This window comes from Miniopterus natalensis, chromosome 13 (assembly GCF_054644295.1).
Source record: "Miniopterus natalensis isolate mMinNat1 chromosome 13, mMinNat1.hap1, whole genome shotgun sequence".
Taxonomy (NCBI): domain Eukaryota; kingdom Metazoa; phylum Chordata; class Mammalia; order Chiroptera; family Miniopteridae; genus Miniopterus; species Miniopterus natalensis.
In genome coordinates, this window is record NC_142093.1 from 18,828,893 (window position 1) to 18,852,101 (window position 23,209).

The window sequence follows — 23,209 nt, forward strand, 5'->3', positions numbered from 1 at the left end:
TCCCATTCCTTTTCTCCCAAGATGCCAGAATACGTTTCTAGATAACGTCAGCTGATGTATGGGAGCAGCCCTGCTTGGTGTTATGTTTCCATGGAAAATACAAAATCACATCCTTTTAATCCCCCACGATTTGACCTAGACAAGGAAAATTTTTCAATACCTTTGAAAAGGCAGAGAGGGTAATGGGAAATGTCAGAAAGGAGCTCTAATCGACCCCCAAAACTTTCTATCAGAAATGCTTGCTAAATATAGGAAAAATGAATTTCTTTCTTTTTAAAAATCTACTTATGCTTTTAGAAGGCTACATATAATTAACAGTATTCTAAGTAGTTTCAAACAACTTTGGATTTGCATTTTTAGCTAAAAGGGGAAAAAAAATCAGGACCGTGCATCCTTTTACCGCCTTTTTCCATCTAAAAAAGAGATCTGATAAAAAGGAACACTAACCTAACATAGGTTTTTAGGGCAATCCTAGACACCCAAAAATGCAATTCAGGTTACTTGACATACATCACTTCTGTATTTATGTTTGTATCTACGTGCTCTAGGGAGAGTGAGATAGAGGGGATTTAATGCTGAAACCATGGCTGATTCACATGGAAACAGTCTTCAAACTAGCATTTCAATCTTTTTTGTTTGTTTTTACACTGGTTGAAATGGCCATTTTTGGTAGAAAGAATATAGAAAACAACAGATCTATTTGCTGTGAAAGAAAAGGCCAGTGTTTCAGAAGCCTTTTAATCACTAGTAGGTCTGTCTGGGCTTTATTACTTATTTGGGCCAGACTCAAGCTCAATATTCCATCTGATGTGTTGATTTATTTGAAATATTAAGACAAACTCTGAAATATAAACAACAACATCAGAATGGAACCAGCCATGCCCTGACCAGGTAGCTCAGTTGGTTAGAGTGTCAGGTGGCTATGCCAAGGTTGCAGGGTCAGTCTCCTGTCAGGGCACATGCGAGAATCAACCAATGAATGCACAGGTAAGTGGAACAACAAACCGATGTCTCTCTCCCCCTCCCGCTTCCTTTCCCTCTAAAATTAATTTAAATAAATAGAATCAGCCATTTATAAATGAAATTGTCAAGGTATTAAGTTATGAAATTTAGAAACCACATGGCTTAAAAGTGGAGTGAAATCATTGAGGGCATTTTTATAAGGGAGGTCTGGTGTATTCTACAAAATAGTAATAGGAAAAAGTGTGCCAAAAGCATACTTTTTTTTTTTTTTTTACATAAAAACTGAGAATACAAGTTTAAGTTGTACTGTTGTTGCTAGAAACCCAGCATCTATCTTCCGTACGGGTGATGACTGTCAAATACCTTAGACGAGGGTAGCCTGTGATGAAACATCGACACACGTTCTTTTTGTTAATTCTCTCATTTTAAAATATGTTCTTGACAATCACATAGATAATTCTCACCCAGATCATGATTTTAGCCGTATTACTCAATTTTATGAGAATTATGAGAATGTGAAATCATTCAAGATTTCTCCCTTGGAGTATTTTTCAAAGTTTAATGTTAAGATGCGTATGAGAAGGTACTAAGGTACCTGTAGAGAAATTTATTTTTCTCAAAACTAGACACATGGATCATACCACTCTTAAATATTTATAATTTAGTCTATTTTTAGGTGAAATATTTTGAAAAGCGGTTATATATTTGGTTATTTAATAGAATTATTCCTTCTTGGAAAGAATGGGATCCTCACACTAGAATATGGGTCACTGCAAACCTAAAATCACATTTTTTAGGAAAAATCTCCTTAGAGAATTTACCTATTGTCTTATCACGTGGCTTCAAGGGGTCTAATAAAATAATATTGTAATAACTACGTATGGTGCCAGTTGGGCACTGGAAATATCAGAGGGAACACTTTTTAAAGTATATGATTATCTAAGCACTATGCTGTACACCTGAAACTAATACAAAATAATTCAAATATAAACTGTTATTGAAAAAAATTTTAAAAATAGCTAATTTCTTTTGGTGTGTTGGGTTATTAATGTGAATTTTCCTATCATTTGTACATAGAGAAGTGTTTGACCCACTCATATTTCTTGGAGGCATGGAAGCTATATATGATGTTTTTCTGTGTTTACGTGCTTCACCTTTGAGGGCATATATTGGGGTTCCTACCCCCTACCCATACCCACATATACTGATAGAAATGGCTAGGTAGATGGGCACTGAAACATGAAACATGTGATCCAAAGAGGGATAAAACCAACAATCTGCTACAGTGTATAGCTGTGGGGTACACTCTGTCCTAAACATTTATAGAAGTGACATGCTATTATCTAATGACTGTTTCCTAGCTGGAATGTCACTGTATTTAATTTTTCCTGCGACAAATTCACTTTCAGAAAAACATGTCTGTGAGTCATTCCCCATTGCTGAAAGGTAAGAGTGAGTGGTACTAAGGATAATGAATATGGAGCCATGGGAAAACTACAAAGGCCAGAAACAGGGAAAAGAAAGATTAAGAATGCATATTCCCTAAGGGGCACATCTCTGGATCTTTGGAAAGGGTCAGGACTGCATGATCCTAAAGAACGTGAGCGAGTCAAGCATCGGTGAAGTACGGCAATGACTACAGATGGGCCAGGCACTTCCAGGCAAGCAAGCCTCCCTGCTAAGGCATGGCTCATAGTTTTAACTAGAAAGTCACGTGGCTTTCTGAAGTTATGAAGTAATGTTTTTGCCTACAAATAAATAAATAAAAATAAATGATTTATGCAATGACCACTGATTTAAATGTCCCATGGGGGGATTAAATCAGAGCACCTTTGACAAAATTGAAAATTGGGAGACCCTCTTGAGTCTGTCTTTTTCAACATGGTGGCAGGCAGGGAAAATGTCACAGGAAGCTAGATACTCACCATTTCTTGTTGGCTGGAAAGCAGATGCACTCTCTCCCTCGGGAGACTCACCTCTCAGTGGTAGCTCCTTCTATAGATAACAACACATTCTCTGGTTTGGGAGGTGATTAACCATGGCCTAACTAAGCACCAAAAATGAAATATCTAACTTACAATGGCTTCCCCTTCTTGTGTCATCCTCATTGGTGAAATACCATCAGGACCACCCTACACTTGAAAAATGGTGGGTGGAAGACAATGAATGTGGCTAGAAGTGATGAGAATGTGATGCTTGAAAAGGAGAGAAGAAATGCAACCCGTTACCAAAAATGTGTAGGTGGATTAGAATGAAAGCCAACGAACCCACTCATAACAGCACCTTTCTTTCCCTCTAAGATAACTATGACTTTGTAAGTCCTTTCTACATATTGCACTCTTTTATCGATTGAAATTGATTTTTACCAATAGCTAGAATGCCGTGACCCAGTGGAGTGGAGTGATTACTACAACAAAAGCCGAATGCCAATTGTAGGTCCGGGTGAGATCTAGTATTGTACATGGTCAGTCATGAAATGGCCAAGTGTTCTTGAAGTTCTGAAACTATACTTAAGACTTGCTCTGGGTATAACTGCCCAACATCAGAGACAGAAAACCAGAATCAAGAGAGACTCCACACTTTGAGTCAGGAAACGTTGAAAGGAGCCTTAAAGGGGCTGGTTTATATTCTTGAGAAAGTTTTGTCACTATCTGAGAACGGAGGGCTTTATTATCTACCAGAGGAAATTTGTTATTTTTCTAATTGCTTCCACAGAGTTCTCAGATGTACGCAGAGCAAGTCAGTCAGTCAATCTCACTTCATTTTAACAGGTTAGGATCAGGGGCCCTGGGCTATGGGATCAACAGTGAATCAAGCCCTGTTGGGGAAAGGCAGTGTGGACGGTGAGCTTTTATGAGTAACGAGGCCACTGGGGGAAAGGTGCTGCATTAGGGATTCTCATTGTGGATGACAGCCACCTATTAGAATATCTGTAGGGTTGCTTAAAACAGCCTATTTTATAAAAAATTTTTTCTTTGAAAAGCAGCAAGAAAAAACTTAGTGTGTTTGACTATGTTGTTAACCTCAGATACCAAAGTTCTGTAAAATCTTCACTGGTGGCAGGCTTGAATTAGAATCTTTGAAATAATTAAAGTTAGCTTATGAAAGGTTGAGATTCATTGGGTTACGACATTTGCTGAAGGGTTGTTAAACAGTCAAGGAGACTCTGGTCATTTAATTACTTTTTGCCATTTAAAAAAGTAAATGTTGGCTGTTCATTTTTTGTTAAACCAAAGATTGGATCCCAAGAAACACATTCATTGTTGATCCAATAAAATGTTTAAATTATACCTTGTTTCCTTCACATATGGAAGTGTTCCCACATGACCAAATATGAGTATAATGAGGAATTCTAAAAATTTTTAAGACGGTCAGGTGAATAAAGTGTTATTTACATGTATACGGTGCACAATTAGGGAAGCAACTAGTTACACACTTCTGATGATTGTATCAAATCAGTCAATTGGGATTTGATACAATTGACTGATTTGATACAATACCCCAGGTGTTAAAAAGTGGTCTGATGTGTAACTGTTTGGGGGCTCATGTTCTTGGATGCAGAAAGGATGCAGATAAAGTGGCAATAAATGATGTAAGAAAACAATTAGTGAGATGGTGACATGTCCAACATGCATCTCAACACTGTCAGATAGACAATATTCTCATACTGTGCTCTCTTGGGACATTGAAAAGGCTTTATATTTGTAAAAGTCGAATACTAATATACCTATTTTCTTTCTTTTGGACAAGGATACCAATTGCACAATAATACCTTTTGGGTTTTTATTTCTTTAAAACATGAAAACAAAAGAATGAAGTAGATGACAATGAGAAGAGAGAAAACATTCCGTACAGAATATGCTGTATCACTAGTGATTAAGTCAGAAACAATGAGAAGCTTTATTCGTCTGTGTCCATAACGTGTACCATGGATGAGGAACCGCACGATGAATGCATTTCCCCCTAAAGCTGTGCACAATACACACAAAATAAAATAATCAAACAAAATAAAATAATTTTACACAACTAGAATTACTAACAAACCCTGAACAACCAGAATCATAGTTTCCCTATAACATAAAAATTTAAAAAGCAAACAAACCGAAAAGCTTTGAAATTGAAATTGACCAATGGCAAGAATTCCTCAAAAGTCCTCTGTGACAATTTGCTACGGGATCACTGACGTTCCAAATATGGCTAAAAATGAGTGCAAAATCTTTCTAATGTTTAAACAGCTTATATCCCTTGACAATATTTACTTGGTGTTTCTAGGATAGCTTTCCATTTAGTAAATCTTCGGGGAAAAAAAGGGAGTTGGAGTGTGACCCCCCAAAGGAGTTAGGCCACCAGTGTGTTGGGCCATGATAGGTCAGGAGCGAGTCTCCAGGAGATAAGAAGAATTGTTGAGGTGGGGGCACAGAAAAGTATTGTTGCTAAACCAAGATACAAACTGGGATTAACTGGGCCTTCTCAGTGATTCGGAATACCGACATGATTGCCTTTCTTGGTTTAAGATGAGGAGATGTGCTATCTGCAAGATTGGCCAAGGACACCTAGGATGCTTTTCCTAATCTATGCTTTCTTTATACTCTCTTAGTTCAAACAACAACAACAACAACAAAATCCTTAGGCATTTGAATAATTGTATTTTGCACAATTTCAATGTGTTTATTTTTAAAGTTTCATAATTGTCTTTTTCCTTGCAAGATAAATCTGTTTCCTTGTGTCTGGGTTAACTGTTACTCATGGAAAGAGCAATTACATTAACTTTGAACCCCCTGAAGGCAGGGATCATGGTTTAGTCCCCAGGAGGTAACATAGTACCTGGCCTATTGAGTGGGTAGCCAGCATTTAATTATTCATTCAGTCACTAAATAGCTAGTAAATGATGAATGATCATGATCATTGAGTGGAAAAAGAGAAAATAGCTCTCAACAGTTTTTACTTCTTAAGTATCTTTGAATCAATACAGAGGGCTAGGAGTGTCTCCAGCCTGGGAATCTTTACAGGTTGAGAAATCTCTGCGAGGGGACCACCGTGACTCCGTTTTTTCTCATTAGCGGACTCACTACTATGGAATGTGGGTTTATCCGTGCTCTTTGGTATTTTGAAATAGAAAGAGCCATTCCCTTTCCAGGGTTAAAACCTCCAGTGTAGCCCTGCCGGGAGGCACTCATCTTCCCCTTTAATTGCCCACCCCTTAGTCATGAGTGCAGAAGACTCATTTGTGAAGACCCTTTGGTCAGCCTGGCTTCTTTCCTACTCAGGAACTGCAGATACAATCAGAGGGGTCTGGACGTGAAAGAAACAGGGCTCAAAATAGCCTTTCACATAAAAAAATAAAAGGAACAAACCAGCACTATCTACCATCTGTGCCAGACAGAGCAGATGTGAAATAAATACTTCAGGGGCGGGCGCTGTGAAAACAGAGGCTCCCGCAGGCCAGGCGCGCCTAGCGCACCCCCGCCGCACCTTTCCGGGGCCTTCCCGAAGCAGCGGGCGGGTTTTTAGAGGCTCTGGTGAGTTGCACATGGCTCATTTTCCAGGAAGATCCTTTGCACTTTGCCTGCTGTCCTCCCCACAGCTTTCACTCTCCCCGTGACAGTTATTGCTTCTTAGAAATGAATGTGCAGCTCCGCGAGCACGAGCCATTTCCTCCTGGCAGCCCTGGTCACAGACGCAGTCACTGCACGGAAGCCACAGCCGGGCTGGAAAGAAACTCACTCCTGTCTTCAGTGTCCCCTGGCGCTGCCGACCGGGAGATGGGTGTGCGCTATGCTCTACTATATACAGAGAACGCTTTGCTTTGTTTTATTTGTTTTCGTCCATGCACCGTGTAACTATCACAACAACATTCCCAAACAGGCACACGAAGGGGAGCAGACGCTCAGGCGTGACCGGACCGGGGCTGTGCAAGCCATGGATGCTTTTGAAAGTAAAACCAACACGAGCCCAGGCAACAGCAGCGTGGGACTGGGACACGGATGGATGCAAATGGAGAAGGGTGACAGCTTTCTGAATGGAGCTACTTGTTCTTCCTGTTTGCATGGGGGGGGGGCAGGGGAAGGGGGGGCGGGCACCTGGGGAGTTAGCTGGGCTGGAACCCCAGAATGAGGGCCTTGCCAATCACAATCCAGAGCTAACGGGAGAAGAAAGAAAGGATTTTGCGTGTTCCCGGGGGTCTAGGCGCGTTATTCCTGTACCTGTTGAACAAGAGTGCCAGGCAGTGTATCTTAAACGGCAGGCGGAATCTGCACCCCGCACTTGTCCTGGCTCCATTCCAGCTCCCGGGCTTCTCGGAGGCAGTTCGCCTCTGCTCTTGTTCCAGAGCTGAGCTCCGGTTTACTGACATAGTGAAGACGTGCTTCTTTCTTCTTCCGTGCCCATATCCTTTCTTAATCCAAAATAACTTTTAAAGTGTTTGGGGGAAGGGAGAGTAATCTTATAGACTTAAATTTTTACCCCCAAATCCATTTGCATTTAGCTTGGTCGTCACCTCCCACGAGAGAAGCGAGAACCCCCATCTTCCCAACAAAAGAAACAAAACAAAACTAAAACAAAATGAAAGGCAAACATCAACCACCTCCCAACCCCTACCCAAAACAAGCCAAAACAGAAAACAAATCAAAGACTTAACGATTTATGAACCTGGAGAGAACACAGCCCTTCTAGGCCGGGCTGCCAAGACGGCCCTGCCTCCACGCCTCGTTCAATGACGACGCCCCTGGGAATGGGAGGTGATGGCTTCTCGCTTCAGCCCTAGTAAGAATGCTCTTGAAGCTGGATTCCATCAGCAGGTAAGAGAACATGACAAGTGTCAGTTTCCTCTGTTCACTGTACATAATTCTGTATGTATATATGTATATATATATAAATTTACTCTATCTGATGTTCCTTTAGAAGCCTTTTATGTGGCAGTAGGCCTCCAGAGAGGAGAAGAAAATGTACAAGAGCCACAGGAGCACAAAGAGGGAGGACGTGAGGAGCTTGGCAGTCCGGGGCCCACCCAGCTCACCTCCGATTTCTGGCCTCCGCCGATACAGCAGCACCCCCACATTGATGAAAGCAAAAATGGTGAAGAGAGTGACAGAGAAAGCTAGCGTGCCAGGGGACACTTTGAACTGTTCCCCGTTGGCCGCGTGGTAGATGGCAGCGATGGACCAGGCCACGCCGATTCCCAGGAAGACGTTCACCGCGTTGCTGCCAGTGACGTTGCCGATGGACGCGTCTGCGTACTGGTCCTGGGTGGCGGCCACTTTGCTTGCAAATGTGTCTGCAGAGGAAGAGCAAAGAGGCAAGACTGTTAATGAGCCTTCTAGAGATGGGTGGGGAGTGCTGGAAGCTTCCGCTGTGTACTCCAGAATCAACCCCCAGTGGAAACCCAGTGACCCCACAGGGCTGTGACGTTCTCTGGTGTCCCACTGGGGTGGTCAGAACAACAGGATCCAGGTGTCAGGATTCGAGGACTCAGTGCTGGCTGTTACAGGTGATCTTGGTCAAGTTCTCTACCCACAGATACCGCAGTTCTTAGTAATACTGAACTTACAGGCCAGCATTTTTCAGAGTGATCATAGCCCATCTACATCAGAGCCTGTGGGGTCTACAAGTATGCTTCAGGCCAGATTTCTAATAGGAATTTTTGCTTTTAACTGCCACCTTGAATTCTAATAAATTTTTGATTAGTCATACAATCCTTGGTACCCATGACTGTAAATCAATAGCAGGAGAGATTTGTTTGGGAGGCAGCTGTGGCTGGAATTAAACAACACATCATCGAGTCAGGACATAACTGTTCTCTGTAGACCTGTCTCGATTTCACTATATATAACCTTGGCTAGGTCATCTGGGTGGTACACAGCCATAGGTCAACTCACTTCCTTTTCTTCCAGAAATTGTTTTTTACCTGAATTTCTCAAACTTTATAGTTACATATAGACAAAGCCTTAAACACCTCTTCTGGAGAAAGGCTCTTTTGGACAGTCCTGCAGGTGACACATTTATGGATCATCTCTAGAGCAAGGGCTTCACCCCAGATGATTTATTTTATCCTTGACTCTTAGCATACTTTGGGGCCAGCTGTTAACTCTCAAGTGATTTGTGCTTAGGAGCCGGCACTGAAAGTGATTTTACCTGAAGCGCAGCCTGCTGATGGGTGCATGCTTGCATCCCCCAGCGTCTGTGATTACTGACGATATGAGACAGATGAAGCGGGTACAGAGCTTCGTGGTGTAGGAGTGGGAGAAGCCTTATCAAGGAGACGCTCTCGGCTCTTCTAACGGTATGTTCTTGGGCAAGACACTTCACTTGTTTAGGTTCTGGTTTTGACATCTATTAGTTAGACTAGAACATCTCTAAGACTCTCCATAACTTTACTGTTTGGGTGCTGCTCAGGATACATCAAAAGACTCAATTCACAGACAGGATTTTGGTATGACTTTTCTTTTTTTGTAGGACTTTGTCCATGACCACCTTGCTTCATTAGAACTGACTAATGATGATATCTTCTTTTAAAGAATAAATGACCTAAATGAAATATTTGAAGATCTTAGGAAGAAAGGTCTCTAGACCTTAAGATACTGCCATTGATCAATATTGTGGCAATATTTATGATATTAAACCATACAACACAGAGTCATTTATCTTTCAATAACAGATAAGAAGTGTTGGCAAAATTATTTCCTTGAAATCATATTGGCCAGCCATCACGGTAGCAGCAATGACTGTGTTTCAAACACTGCGTGTAATGTTAAACACGCTGGCACACCACTGGCATCGGAAAATACTGGGAGAGCCTAGTTAAAAAACAATCATTTGGGGCTCCACCCTCAACCTACTTAATCAGGCCCTCTGAGGAAAGAGACACAGGGGTGTGCATTTAAACACGTGCCTTAGGTTATTCTTGTTTACACCGAGGCTTGAGAACCAAAGCTTTAAAGCATGGAAATAGAGGCTGTTGCTCCAACAGCCCACAGTTTGGGGGGCCTTGCTGGGAGGAAAAGATCTGTGAGTTCTAGGGAAGCAGCTAACTGGAAAGAAGTAAGGAGCAGCTGATTTCTCTGAAAGACAGTGATGTCCTCAGATATAGTGGTCATTTGCTCGTAAAGCAACTTGGGTGGGCTTGGTGGAAGGGCTGGGACTGCTTAACTCTGAAGTCCTCCCACTCAAGTTATGCTGTGCTTATTTTTTCAAAACCCCGTTCCAGCAGGCATACCATGAAAGGCCAAGGGAGGAGGACCATTAAATTAGTTGAATTCTGGCTCTTCCACTTGCCAGGTAAGAAGCTTACCTGCTTTATAGGGTTTTAAAGGAAATGAGTGAACATGAACAGCACTCAGCATAGGACCTGCCACTTAATGCTCGATATTATTTGCTATTTTTATAATACAACAGAGCCAGATCCCAAGAGAACCCACAAGTGGTAAGGAATTCTGACTTGATGTAATGATTCTAAACTTTGGGGGAGTTATAGCACTCTTTAAAGATGTATTAACTTTATGGTCCTCTGCATTTAAAAATATAATAGAGCATAAAATTGTTCCTTAAAATCAAAGAGATTCTTTATTTTGAAAATTCCATATACCCCAAGTCATAAAAAGACATGAGATGTTCTGGCTTAAGGCCCTAATCTCATGAGTGGCTGAAAGGCAGGAGTCTTTGCTTAAATGATGCGTGCATTCCTCTTCTCTGTTCTTGCCTCTCTTGTATGCACTGCTTGTCTTGCTCTTTTAGAATTCAAATAGAAATATTATTTATTTATACACTAATTCTTCTGCTGTCACTGGGACCTTAACAAGGTTTTGTCTTTAGTTGTGATACTTATTTACCAAGTAAGTGTGAAAACCACACTCCCTCACTCACATGCATACACGCACTTCACTGGTTTATGAAAAAGAGTCCTTGTTTGGCTTCCAAGTGAGGTCTAAGAGATCAGGGAATTACAGACGCTGGATTGATTAATGACCAGTTAGGAGAGGGATTGTAAAAACTGAAAAAGGGAAAAACACTTAAAATTTCTGCCCATAAAAGTTGTCCCTGAAGAGAATGAAAAAGTAACAGAGACAGTGGCATGACTTATTTTTAGAAAAGAGGAAAACAGGGGTAAATAAAAAGCCCAGGAGAACTTGTGCTGACAGATCGGAATACCTGCGTCTATCCGTCCTCAGCTGCAAATCAGAATCACCAGGGCAACATTTGAAAAATACCAACTTGCCAGCCCCACCCAAGTGTCTGCTTCATAGGTCTGGAGTGGGCCTGAGCACTAGTTTTGTTTTCTTTTTTACATGTGATTTTTTAAAAATTGATTTTTTGAGAGAGAGGAAGGGAGAAGATGGGAGAAATACTGATGTGAGAGAGAAACATCAATCGGCTGCCTCCTGCATGTCCCCCACTGGGGATCAAGCCCACAATCCAGGCATGTGCCCCACCAGTAATCGAACCTCCCTGTACGGAATAGCTCTGACACACAGATCAACAAAAAACTACCATTCTTGTTATCAAAACACAGATTATTTTTCTTTTTCATATAACTTGAATGTTTGCACCCTGGGAATTAGTTCTATTATGAATCTAAAATCCTGGTATATTTTAAATTAAAAAAAATATTAATTTTAATTAAAAGAGAAAAATACTGGGGATGTTTTCCCCCCAGGGAACACAAGGCAGAGGAGGAGCACTAAGCAACCGTGCTATCTGATCTGCCTTTCAAACTGTAATTTGATGAATGTTCTAAAAAGAAAAAAGATAATACTCCTCTCTTAAACACACCCAGAATGGGATTATTTTTCAGTACGATGTTCACAGATGCTCAAGAGAGGATCCAAGTTTTCCTGCAACCCCAAGCTTCACGGGGTGCGCTAAAATTTTCTAAAATCCCTGGTTCTAATTCTTTGATGTCAACAAAAAACATTTTGAGCCTTTGAAAGAACTCAGAGTTTATTTGAGACGGTACTTATTCTGTTTGATTGATGGCTCGGTCATTCCCCGCCCCCCCGGTGCTCAGAGAGGAGCCCTAAACTAACTAGCCAGGCGCTCTGAGCTGGCTCTCCGGGGCCCCGGGTGAACGGGGTTCTGGTGGGTCAGGCTCCGTGTGCTCCGGCAGGGGCGGCACCTTCGCTGTGGGGATCTCGCTCGCCTGCTCCTCTGATCAGCCTGGTAAACAGGCAGCTGAATGTCGAGCGCGGCCTCTGCCAGTCCCCAGCTGGCTCATGTGGATCAGTGGTTCTCCTTGGCATGGAGATACTTAGTAAGCTGAGGCTACTGGAAGTGCTAATTTGGTCACCCGAGTCCGTGTTGCTCCGTGGGTCACCACTATTGTTACTGAAGAAGGCCAGTCCCAGCCGCCGTGGCCTGCGCAGCGTGTCTAGGTGTGGTAGTAAGGCGCTAAGCTACGGAATGGAACCTGATCCTACTTCCATTTTCCAGTGACCTCAGGGTGACTAACCTCCCTAAGCCTTAGATATCTCATCTGTAAAATAGGGAAGATAAATGTCTCCATTTATATGGCTATAAAGATGACTAAAAGAAGGAATGCAAAAAGGCTTAGCCTGGTGTCAAGAAAACTAATAGGTGCACAGCAAATATTGCTGATGATCGTTTAGAATTCTGTGTTCTGATGACAAATGTTATTGATGTTATAATTTTCATTATGGTTTCCTTCAGCTAGGTGATTTAGGGTTAAGAGATCTTTTGCAGGATTATGGGGAAATGTATTTGTCCTTGATGTCTAGAAATGATGGTGATGACGACAAAAACAATAGTTAACATTTATGACACTGTATATGGATTCTCATTTAATCCACACAACACTGTATGAGGTAGGTACTATTATTATCCCCAATTTATAGATGAGAAAACTGAATCCCAGAGAACAGTGCTCTCCTTATCTACAGGGGATACTTTCAAGACCCCCAGCAGATGCCTGAAATTGGGGACAGTACCGAACCCTATATATACTATATTTTTTCCTATACATACCTACCTACCTATGATAAAGTTTAATTTATAAATTAGGCACTGTAAAAGATTAACAACAATAACTATATTCAAGATAATTAGAAATGGTAAAGCCATCGGTGCCCCACTCCAGGCCAGAGCCAGAGATAGCTGAGAAGGCTCTGATAGAAAAACCTGGAGAAAAATTAAACCAGAACCTTCCCACTCTCACCTCCAGGTAGCCTTAATGAGCTACAAAGGACTCTGATGGTGTGATGCTAAATCTATGGATCCAGGCAATTAGAGTCAAGGAGGTGCCTGGGACAGGCCATAAAGTGGAACAAGAATCCTCAAAAACACACCTCACTGATTATAAAATTTGCCCAGGACTGGCCGGGAGGGAAGATGTGTATTTGTCTGTTTCCTTCCCACCACGCCTGTCAAGCAATGATGGACTGTAGAATAGAGCCAAAGTTCTCTCTTAATTTGCATTCTGTGTTATAGCAACATTATATTTTATTTACTAACAGTATGTTTTATTGACTTCAACCCACAGCTGCTTTGCATATTCACATGACCTGAAAAATACTTTTTACAAGCTTGTTAAGAGATTTGTGCCCTTGAGATATCTGGGAAGGGACATACTACCCAAGTCTTTCATCACCGGTACTTGGGCTCTTACTAGACATGTAATTTGTAATGCAAAGACCAGAAAACAAGGTGTAGGGCTCTATCCAAGCTGTTAAGAATATGCTATGATGCTGAGCCCTAATGTCAAGTTTGTCTTTATCTCTCTCCCAGGCACTAGCACAGCTCTGAGTAGATACTTAATAAAAGTCTTTTGACAAGTATCCCTTATTCTTACAATGTCTTATAATTTTCAGTGCACTGTTATATTATTGCTTTTCCTGACATTTGAGATGAATAGTACCATCAGCCCCATTTTTTCAGGAGAGGAAACTGAAGCTCCCTAGAGGTCAGATGGAATATGAGTGGGGTGGGATTATAATCCACACTCTAATTCCTAATGCCCAGGTCCTTACGCTGCAGGCTTGTTTCCAGGATCCTTCATCAAATCCTGTTCTTGCCAGATATTACCCCATGCTCTGAATCTGATAACGCATTCAGATTGCCTAACTTTCAGGGCTGCTGTGGATACCAAAGAGATAAATTATACAAATGTACTTTTTAAACAATGAAGCTATGCAAATGTGGTTATTGTTGAAACACTTCTTGTATTAAATGCAAATGCTCTGCCCTTATGAAACTATCATTAGTCACTGATGCTTTAATGTGGGTCATCTGGTGAATATTCCAAAGTCATAACTAACCCAGAATATTTAGATTGCGAGAATGGGTGCTGGGGATGAAAACCCAGGGCACTTGGTACTAGCTGGTAAGAACAGAGGGGGCTGTAAAAGCATCCCAGGTGCCAGACAAGGAAAACACCAAATAATTTAAGTCCTCATTTAAGGTCAGCGAAAGGTTCTTAGGACTTTGGTGAAACAACAATTTCACCACATGTTAATTGATATAAACAAGAGTTTATTTTACCATCTGTAAATTGATATAAATGAGTTAAGTTCCTGAGGCATCTCATCAACATTATAATGAGATGACTTTGGATGAAAGGACATTATTCAAGGACCTGCTATACTTCAAAGGCATTACTGTTTGAAGTGGGACCCAGAAAAAGTAACACATTTTCATAATTCCTGAGACTAGAACTGCCTGGGTAAATTTGCCTTGGGAAAACCGGAGGTCTGAGTGATTAGGTAATTTGCCAAAGATTAGTGGTACAAGCAGTCACGCCACCCTATTAAAATACCCCTGCATGCGTACACACTCCATTCCAGGATCCCGTAATCCTGTTTTATTCAAGTGTCCATCCTCATTGCTATCGGAGATTTGATCATGTTTTTAAGTATCTGTCTCCTCCCTCTGGAGTGTGAACTTCATAGGGTTAAACATAAAATGTCTGTCTTGTTTATCCCTCCACCTCCACCCACCATGTAGAACAGGGCCTAGTACCTAGTAGGAGCTCACAGAATGTTTGTAGAATGACCAAATGAAAACCAATGCAGAATGGCTCTTAAGCCTATGCCTTGCCACTCCATCGCACTGCTTCCTTGGCTTTAATTTTTTAAAAAAAGGTAGCAATCTCCTTTTCAGTGCCTCATGACTAGTACAGAGGGAAGATCAGTTGAATATTTGATGTTAGGCTTCTTAGTTAGAGGCTGACATTGTCTGTCGGAACATAGTTGTTGTTTTTTAATTCTGAATATTAGTTGACACTAATATTCCACAGTAGGCTCAACTCAGGCATAGAAGTTGTGCAGGACAGAGCTTAATCTTCACTCTCAGATTAAGAATACTTGACACAGCAGAAGTCACTGATGCCAGGCTTGTCCCTTTTGTCCCTCAGAGTAAAGCACAGATGGAAGGGTGGGCAGGTACTACCTGGAACCATGTGGTTTACACTGAGGGGGACCCCTCTGAGCAGCCCGAGCTGATGCTCTCCGGTGTGACAAGGGGTTGGTTCAGGTTTGCTGTATTTCAGCCATCTGACATCACCATGCAGAGAATCCTTCAGAGAAGGACATTTCCATTACCCTTTTGCACATTGATGGTTATTTGTTGTTTTGCAACTGTTCTCAGGAATGAAAAGGTACAATTAGTCCTCTGCTAGGCCCATGTGCAGATCCCAGTGGGGGTCATTTTAGGTCAGAACTACAGCAAGTCCTGCTTGTTGTCTCAAGCCATGATCTTTACAGTGATAACCTAATAATAGCTGCAGTTTATAGAAGACCATGCCCCAAAGCCCCCTGGGCTCCAGGGTGTTTGGGAGGTGGGGGGGGGGGTGGACAAACACAACATGTAACTTTCTGATTGTAAGTGACAGAACCAAAATAAGCTATTTTCTCCTTGTGCACGAAATACAGGATTTATATGTGCTGAGCTAAACAAATATGGTCACAGACAGATTTAACATTTCTGGATCATGTGCCAGAAAAGGTAGCTGAACAACGTGAAGGCATTTTATAGATTTAAATCCTTTTCTGGAATCAAGCAGAGTATAAACAAGCCCTATGTAGCTTATGTTTCATTCCCAGGAAAAGGCAGGATGTGAGGTCTGTGTGCTGAGGAATGATGATGGCATTCCAGCTGGCACTGCGCACAAATGCCAAGCACCATGATTTCATAGCTATAATATGCACTTTCCCCAACAGATATTAAAATTCTTTTATAGTCACATGTAAAGTCTGCCTTTTAAATTGAGTTAGCATTTTATTTGCCTCCCCTTCTAAAAATACAAGCGGGCCTTAAATTCATTTTGTTGCTCATGCGGTACCCACGATGTGGCCATTAAGCTGGGCTTCTTTATAGCCCACATTTCCCTTTTTCGAATCTACCACGTGTCATACGAGACTGTGTCATTCTTTGTGCAGGGAGATCATGCTCATGGCCTCTGTTCAATAGGCCTCGGTCTCTGCTCTCTGCCTCGCGGTTTCCTTGGGCTTGTATTGGTCCAGGGTGACGTGCTGGGTAATGAATGAGAGTAAGAAGCTGAACTTATGAGAGTTACCTCCTTAGCACTGTGTTGTGATCAACTAACTGACTGAACTGGCCAAGGACATTTAGCATTTATATATCATTAAACATGGGGTGTTACCCAAGATTCACCCCATGGCCTAATTCCAAGTACCATTGCACGATACTTCCTCCAACAATTCCTATTATACGAGCCAAGGTTACTGTGGGGGGAGGGTAGTGAAGCTGTTTTAAAATGTATAAAAATCCATGTATCTACAAAGCAATGAATACCAAATATATCTTACTTATACTTGTAGTTTGCGAACGTCTATAGAGATGGTGTGAGGTAGGTATTATTCTAGAAGCCAGGGATATGACAAAGAGGGAAAAGGCAAGGTTTCTGCTCCAGTGAAGTTTACATTTCAGTGAGGAGAGTTAAACAATAATATTTATTTGAATAAATAAAAAAAATCCAGATAGTAATAAATTCAGAAAATAGGGTGATATAATACAGAAGAACTGGTCGACCCCTTCACATTGCATGGTTAGGAAAGGTCTCGTCCAAGAAGTGACATTTAAGATGAGTTGTGATTGAGACAAAGGGCCAGTCTTGTATAAGAGCATCTTAGACAGCTAGTGCAACCCTGGGAAAGGAAGGAACTTGGTGCGTGGAGGACAGTAGAGAGGCCAGTGGGGCTAAAGAATAGTGGGCAAGGAGGGACATGCAATGGAAAGATGGGTAGTGCTGAATCACATAGGTCTTTATGAGCCAGAGCGATGCTAAGTGAAGGAGGAAGCTCTTGAAATGTGCCTGATTTATATCTTACAACAATCCATGGCAGAAGCAGGAAGACAGATAGAAGGCTATGGTGCAGATCTGAGGGAGAGACAACTACTGTCTAGACCAGAAGGGTAGTGGGGGAGAGAGTGCTAAGGGGGTTCGATCAAGATACACTTTGGAGGAAAGATCTGCAGGAGTTATAAATGGACTGACTGTGGGGATGAGAAGGGACGAAGGACACCTGGGTGGATGATGGTACTGTTTTCCTGGAGAGAAATGGGTTGGTTGAAGGATAAAGCACTTAGGCAATGGAAATCAACAGTTCTATTTTGGACATGGTAATTTTGAGCTGCAAATTACACATCTGGCCTCGATACAGGGAAAACAGTTGGTATATGAATCTAGAGCTCAGGGGCAACTCAAGGCTGGAGATACACATTTGGTGATCATTGACCTATGGATGGCATTTAAGGCATGGAGATTGATGTGCTGGCCCAGGGAGTGAGCATTGGCCAAGAAGAGAAGAGGGCTGGAGACCAGGCCCTAGCTCATCCCCGACCGCAATCCACATTTCATGTCACAGAAAAACATTTTAATCGCATGGCTGCCACACTTTGAAGAGTTTATGAATACAAGAGATGCACAGAAGTGGAAAGAGACTGTTCAGGACTCTTCTCCAGACGGGTAGCTCTGTAAAAGGTGATTCAGGACTAGCAGGTCCTTCTTCTACTAACCTGCATGGGTTTGTAAGCTCTCCCATGCATCCCTATGGTTGGGAAGAGGGAAGACCCTGAGAAATCTTTCTCTGCCAGCAGGTTATAATGAGCATTTGCTACCAGCTGGTATGTGGAAGAAGCTGTCTCGCCTAGAAAGTCAATCTCTTTTTCCCATGAACTTTGAGCAATATGGTAAAAAATACTTCAAATGATATTTAATCCTGCCTTCAGGCAGGGAAAGTTTCCAGTGCCCTTCAGGCCAGCACAAACTAAGAATCTGTCTCACCTAGAAAGACGCAGCAGTATATTGGACACTAGCCAGGAGCTCTTCTACTTTAGGAAAAGTGTCAAGACATCAGCCTAATGGATACAAGGAACAGACGGACAGATCTCAGAGGGGAGGCAGGTAGAGAGGACAGGAAGAGATCAACCAAAGAATATATATGCATATATGCATAGCCCATGGACACAGACCATAATGTAGTGAAGGTCTAGGAGGGGAGGGGGCAGAGTGGAGGGAGGCAAAGGGGAGGGAAATGGGGGACAGCTATAATAGAGTCAACAATAAAAAGAAAAAACACAACTTGGCTTAATATATTTGAATTCTAATGCTATCTTGAAATAATAAATAAAACATTGTGTCCTGAAAGAAAGAAAAAGACATCAGCTTAGAGAAAAAGCTGGACTCCAGGACCAATGCCAATTAATGGGAGGCGAGAAGCAAAGAGGGTGAGTTTTCCCCATTCTGCTCCTGCCTGTAGCAACTGGGCTTTGTCATCTGGGAACCACATTATTATTATTTTTTAAGTCAGGAGATAAAAGCACTGCTCAGAATCATCAGTGTTGAAGAATAAAGTCAGAAATATTATGTTCATTCCGCATCTTGTTCAATTTGCACAGCTGTTTTTTGAAAATAAAAGTCTGTTTATATAGATATGATTATTTGCAATTACCTATGAATGTATTGTTTGGGGAGCATGCTGCACAGTTAATACTGCAACAAATTACAGAAATTCTCCCAATAACACAGCAAGGAAATCTGTATCCCAATGGAAGAATTGATGGCAGTGTAGGGAAACCATTTTGACAACAAATGATTCTGTTACATGTGCCCCAGTAGGCTTTCTTACCTCTGGATGCCTCTCTCTGGGAACTGAGCTGGCTTTAAGTGGCAGAACAAGTGACTCCTCCAAACACAGGTTTACTGTGATACACATTTCAGGTTATGGAAAAATATTTTTTAATCATATGACTGCACACTATTCAAAAGCATTAATGCAAAAGATGCAGAAAGCCATTTTGGAAGATTGGTATTAGACAAAGGAGCCAGTTTTGAGGTATTGTGATGAGGAGTTGGGAAATTAAAAAAACGCATATTTTGGAATAAGGATTTGATGTAGGAAAAACATTTTCAAAATCCTTTTGAAAGCAAAAGATGCATTTGCTAGTACCAACTGCTGACTTTGAATAATTGTGACGAGAGACCCAATTTTGCCTTCATTACCATAATTTGAACATATTCTCCTCAAGGGTTAAAACCCACAGCCAACAGTGTGTGCTCATGTGGGCCCCATTTGATACAGCGATTTAAGCCTTAGGCAAAGTAGACCCCAAAACATTTCCTATAATAACCACAGACAGAGCAATGGATAACCATGATGTTTAGTTCCGTTAGCTGTATATAAACAACGCAACTTGAACTATGAATACTTTACAATTTTCCTCCTACTTGGTAAATTTCTGGTCATTTTTGGAAAAAATCCAGAATAAAGACCAAACATGGAACTGCTGGAACAGAGCTGAGGTTGATAGGAAGCCTGCTCTGCTCTGAGGACCAGCAGTCAACTGGAAGACTTCGCATAGCCCTAGCTCTGCTCCCTAAGGCAGGGTAAGCATACATTCTAAATCCCCGGCTCCATTGACTCAATGGGACACCAAAACCATGCCAGGCCTCTTGATTAGGATTCCCAAACGGTTTATCAGTTGGGTAGCACATGTGCTATGGTCGACCAGGGTAAATCTGGACACTTCATCCCTGGTTACTCAAGGACAGGGTGTCAAGATGCTTTCTGGTCAGGTCCTCCTAAGTTATGCAACATAAATAATTGCAAAAGCTACTATTTCATTAAATTACTTCCATGTCCCAGTAGCTTTACTAGATGCATAATTCATAGGTGTTTTTTCCAGTCCTGACCACATTTCTGCAAGTTAAGTATGGTTATCCAGATTTTACAAACAAAGAAACCGAGGCTCAGAGAAGTTAAGTAACTTATATTCAGTCACTGAGATGATACGAATCTGAGTGGGAAACAACTAGAGGATTTCAACAAAGAGAGAGATGTGATTTAAACTGTATTTGTTTTCAGACTCAAAACCAAAAGCCAAGGCTGCCAACAATGGCAAGTGTTAGAAATCACAGCATTGGCATGAAGGCTGTGGTAACTGTGGAACCTTGAATGGTACCATCAGCAGGGTGGTATTTCCTCTCAAGTCCTGCCTTTCCCCCACGTCAAGGACCTGCTACTTGGTAGAGAATGCAAGTTGCTCAAATTGAGGCTGTACATCTTGACATGAGGTTGACATGTCAACATGTCAACACGGGGAACAGGACCAGCACTTCAGTCACAAAGAGCTCTGACATGCAGCAGAACCACCTGTGAGCTCAAAACACATCTCTGGGCCCTTTCTCTAGATCTTCTGATTCCAGAGGTTGGTGGTGTGTTTTAAAGAAAACTCCCAGATAATTTTGATGCTCTTCAGAGCATTTGTGTGTTTTAAAGAAAACTCCCAGATAATTTTGATGCTCTTCAGAGTTTGAAAATTACTGCTGTCAATGTCATGCTTGGGAGGAGGATGTCTTACTCAGAAGCCTGAGCAACCATAGTGAGCTACAGTTGTGGGCTGGAAGAAAAGTTCAGCTTATAGGAATGAATGGAGGTATGTCCATGAAATGAGCACTCTGTGAGGTTACTTTTCCCCTGTCCTGATCAACGTCTGCCTCTTTTTATTTACTCCCATTAATACTTGAGTCAAGAGACTATCATAACAGGTCTTCAGGAAGTATTTATCTTAGTTACCCAATGAAGACAGTGTTTCATGGAAATCATCCAAACTTGACTAATTATAGAAAAGATGGAAATTTTGTTCTTGAAGATGATTCTGTAATTTTGTTTTGTTTTGTCAGTTTGAGAGGGCTAATTGTATTGGGAAACTCATCTACCAATCCATCAAATCAACGCGCTCTCGCCATGCAGGCCATGCGGTCCCACTGGGAACGCTTTCCTGTCATTGTGATGGTACCGACCAGCTTTCCAACCTTGACAAATGCCATGACAATGTTCTGGCAGTGACATTATTTATATCTTTGGGCTCCTGTCTTTCAGAAGCCTGGTTTGTTATCACAGTCCTTGAAATTGTTAGGCAGGATAAGATCATAAGGCAGATGTATTCTCTACCTGGTACTGAAGTTCCAAGCGCGACGAACACTACCGCAGTCACAGAATCTTTCAGACCAATGGTGCAGCCGAAGTGGGAGGCCAGGTCACCGATGAAAGCTGTCAGTACGCCGATCATGATGATGGAGACAATGAAACACGCCCAGCCATTCCAGTATTCAGTAGGGGGCACGAAGGCAAAGAGGACCTTCCAGAACACAGTCAGAAAGTGCATCACGTAATCGAAACAGGAGGGCAGCTTCTCCTCCCCACATTCGTCTTCGTCATCATCTTCTCCTAGAGAGAGAGGAACGAAGCACATTCATCACAACCTCTGCTGTCAGGGTCTCCGTCTCCCAATCCCTCCTTCCTAGGCCTGTCACCCCTCCACTCTGAGTGACCAGGAGGCCATTAGAGGTGGGTGAAGCTTAAGGTTTTCCAAGAGTCAATCGTAATGAAACAATTATTGTATCATGTTCAATGTCACGCTCAGCGTCATGGGTCAATGGCAAAAACTCCCCCCCTCCCCCAGTTCTGGTTATATGTAATCAACATACCCTTTCTACTCTCCTGTCACCTCCAGTGAGATTGGTCACTTCAGAGAAATGACCAGGATTTCTTCCAAGAGGCTGGAAAGCCCCATGCCAGGCTCAGAAGGAAGCCTCTTCTGAAGAAAGATAACTGACAGGATTCTCCTGCCAGGAGTCTTTCCTTGGAACGCGTGTTGTTTTCCAACTTCAGCGCTGGACAGTCACGCGTCCATAATCACTAAGAGGACAGTGTCCACACAGGGCCCTCAGCTGTGGCTCTGGAGCTGCCTGTTTCTCCAGCTCTATCTCCAGGGCCAAATGGAATGATCTGCATTCTTTTTCAAACCATATGTACTTTCTCCTTTTGTCTTCTAGAACTAAATGTACTTGGCATGTCCCAATCCCCTCTCCTTATCCTTCCCCATTGTCCTTTAAGACTCACTTCCTTTAGGAAACCTTCTCTGAACCCCCTCGCCTTCCAGCCAGAGCTGGGAACTTCCTCAGAGCTGCCACAGGCCCCCCCCCCCCCCAATACCTGTTACCAATACCTGTAACACTAGGTCAGTGGTTCTCAAACTGTGGACCCCCAGCTGCAGCAGCACCACCAGGGAACTTGTTAGAAAGCACATTTCTGGCCCCACTGAATCAGAAACTAGGGCAGTGGGGAGGTGGCCCAGAAATCTGTTTGAACTGGCCCTCTAGGTGACGGTCATGCATGAATCCAATGAAACCGTCTCTAGATTATGCCTGATCACTTTGCCTCTTTTCCCCAGGTAACAGTGAGCCCTTCAAGGGCAGGAATTTGTCCATTTTTGTGGTCCTAATGTTTGGTCCCATTTCCAGCATGTGGAATAAGCTGGTTAAAAGCTTGTGAAGTGAATAAATACATGCATTAATTTCTACTGACTTTATATAGCTAGTTAACTACATAATATATACACATATCATAATTTTGCCAATTAGGTTATCCTATCAACGCAGAAAGAAATGCATGAAGCTTACTATTTAAAGGAACCTAGAAATCAATAACAGTACTCTAAAATGGAGACAATTTATAATGTGACATAATCCCCACTCATATATTTTAAAATTGGGATATTGAATGTCAGCGCTTTCTAAAGTGGTGGCAGATACATATATATTCCTATGTTCTGTGACCATTTGGAAAGAAGAATTTCTCCTGGAGGACTCTGTTGACCACCCCCAGCCCCCAACCTTGTCACCAGGGATCTACTGTCCCTCAGTCACCTAGTGCAGCTGGCAGCGGGGGAGGCTGTCCGACTTCCTGGGCGACTGCTTGACCTGCGATTGCCAACACAG

At 42.2% G+C, this 23,209-nt stretch overlaps 1 protein-coding gene across 4 annotated transcripts in view; it reads right to left on the reverse strand.

The window, feature by feature from the left end:
* Window positions 1–4,732: 4,732 nt before the first annotated feature.
* SLC8A1 (solute carrier family 8 member A1) overlaps window positions 4,733–23,209 on the reverse strand; it is a 249,026-nt gene continuing 230,549 nt past the window's right edge. For all 4 annotated transcript variants that reach the window (XM_087823509.1, XM_087823508.1, XM_087823512.1 and 1 more), the window contains 2 exons: window positions 21,381–21,656; window positions 4,733–8,236 (listed from right to left, as the gene is read on the reverse strand). In XM_087823509.1, coding sequence (XP_087679635.1) covers window positions 7,860–8,236; window positions 21,381–21,656 — 653 coding nt within the window. In that variant the 3' untranslated portion in view covers window positions 4,733–7,859. The remainder of the gene's footprint in view (window positions 8,237–21,380; window positions 21,657–23,209) is intronic.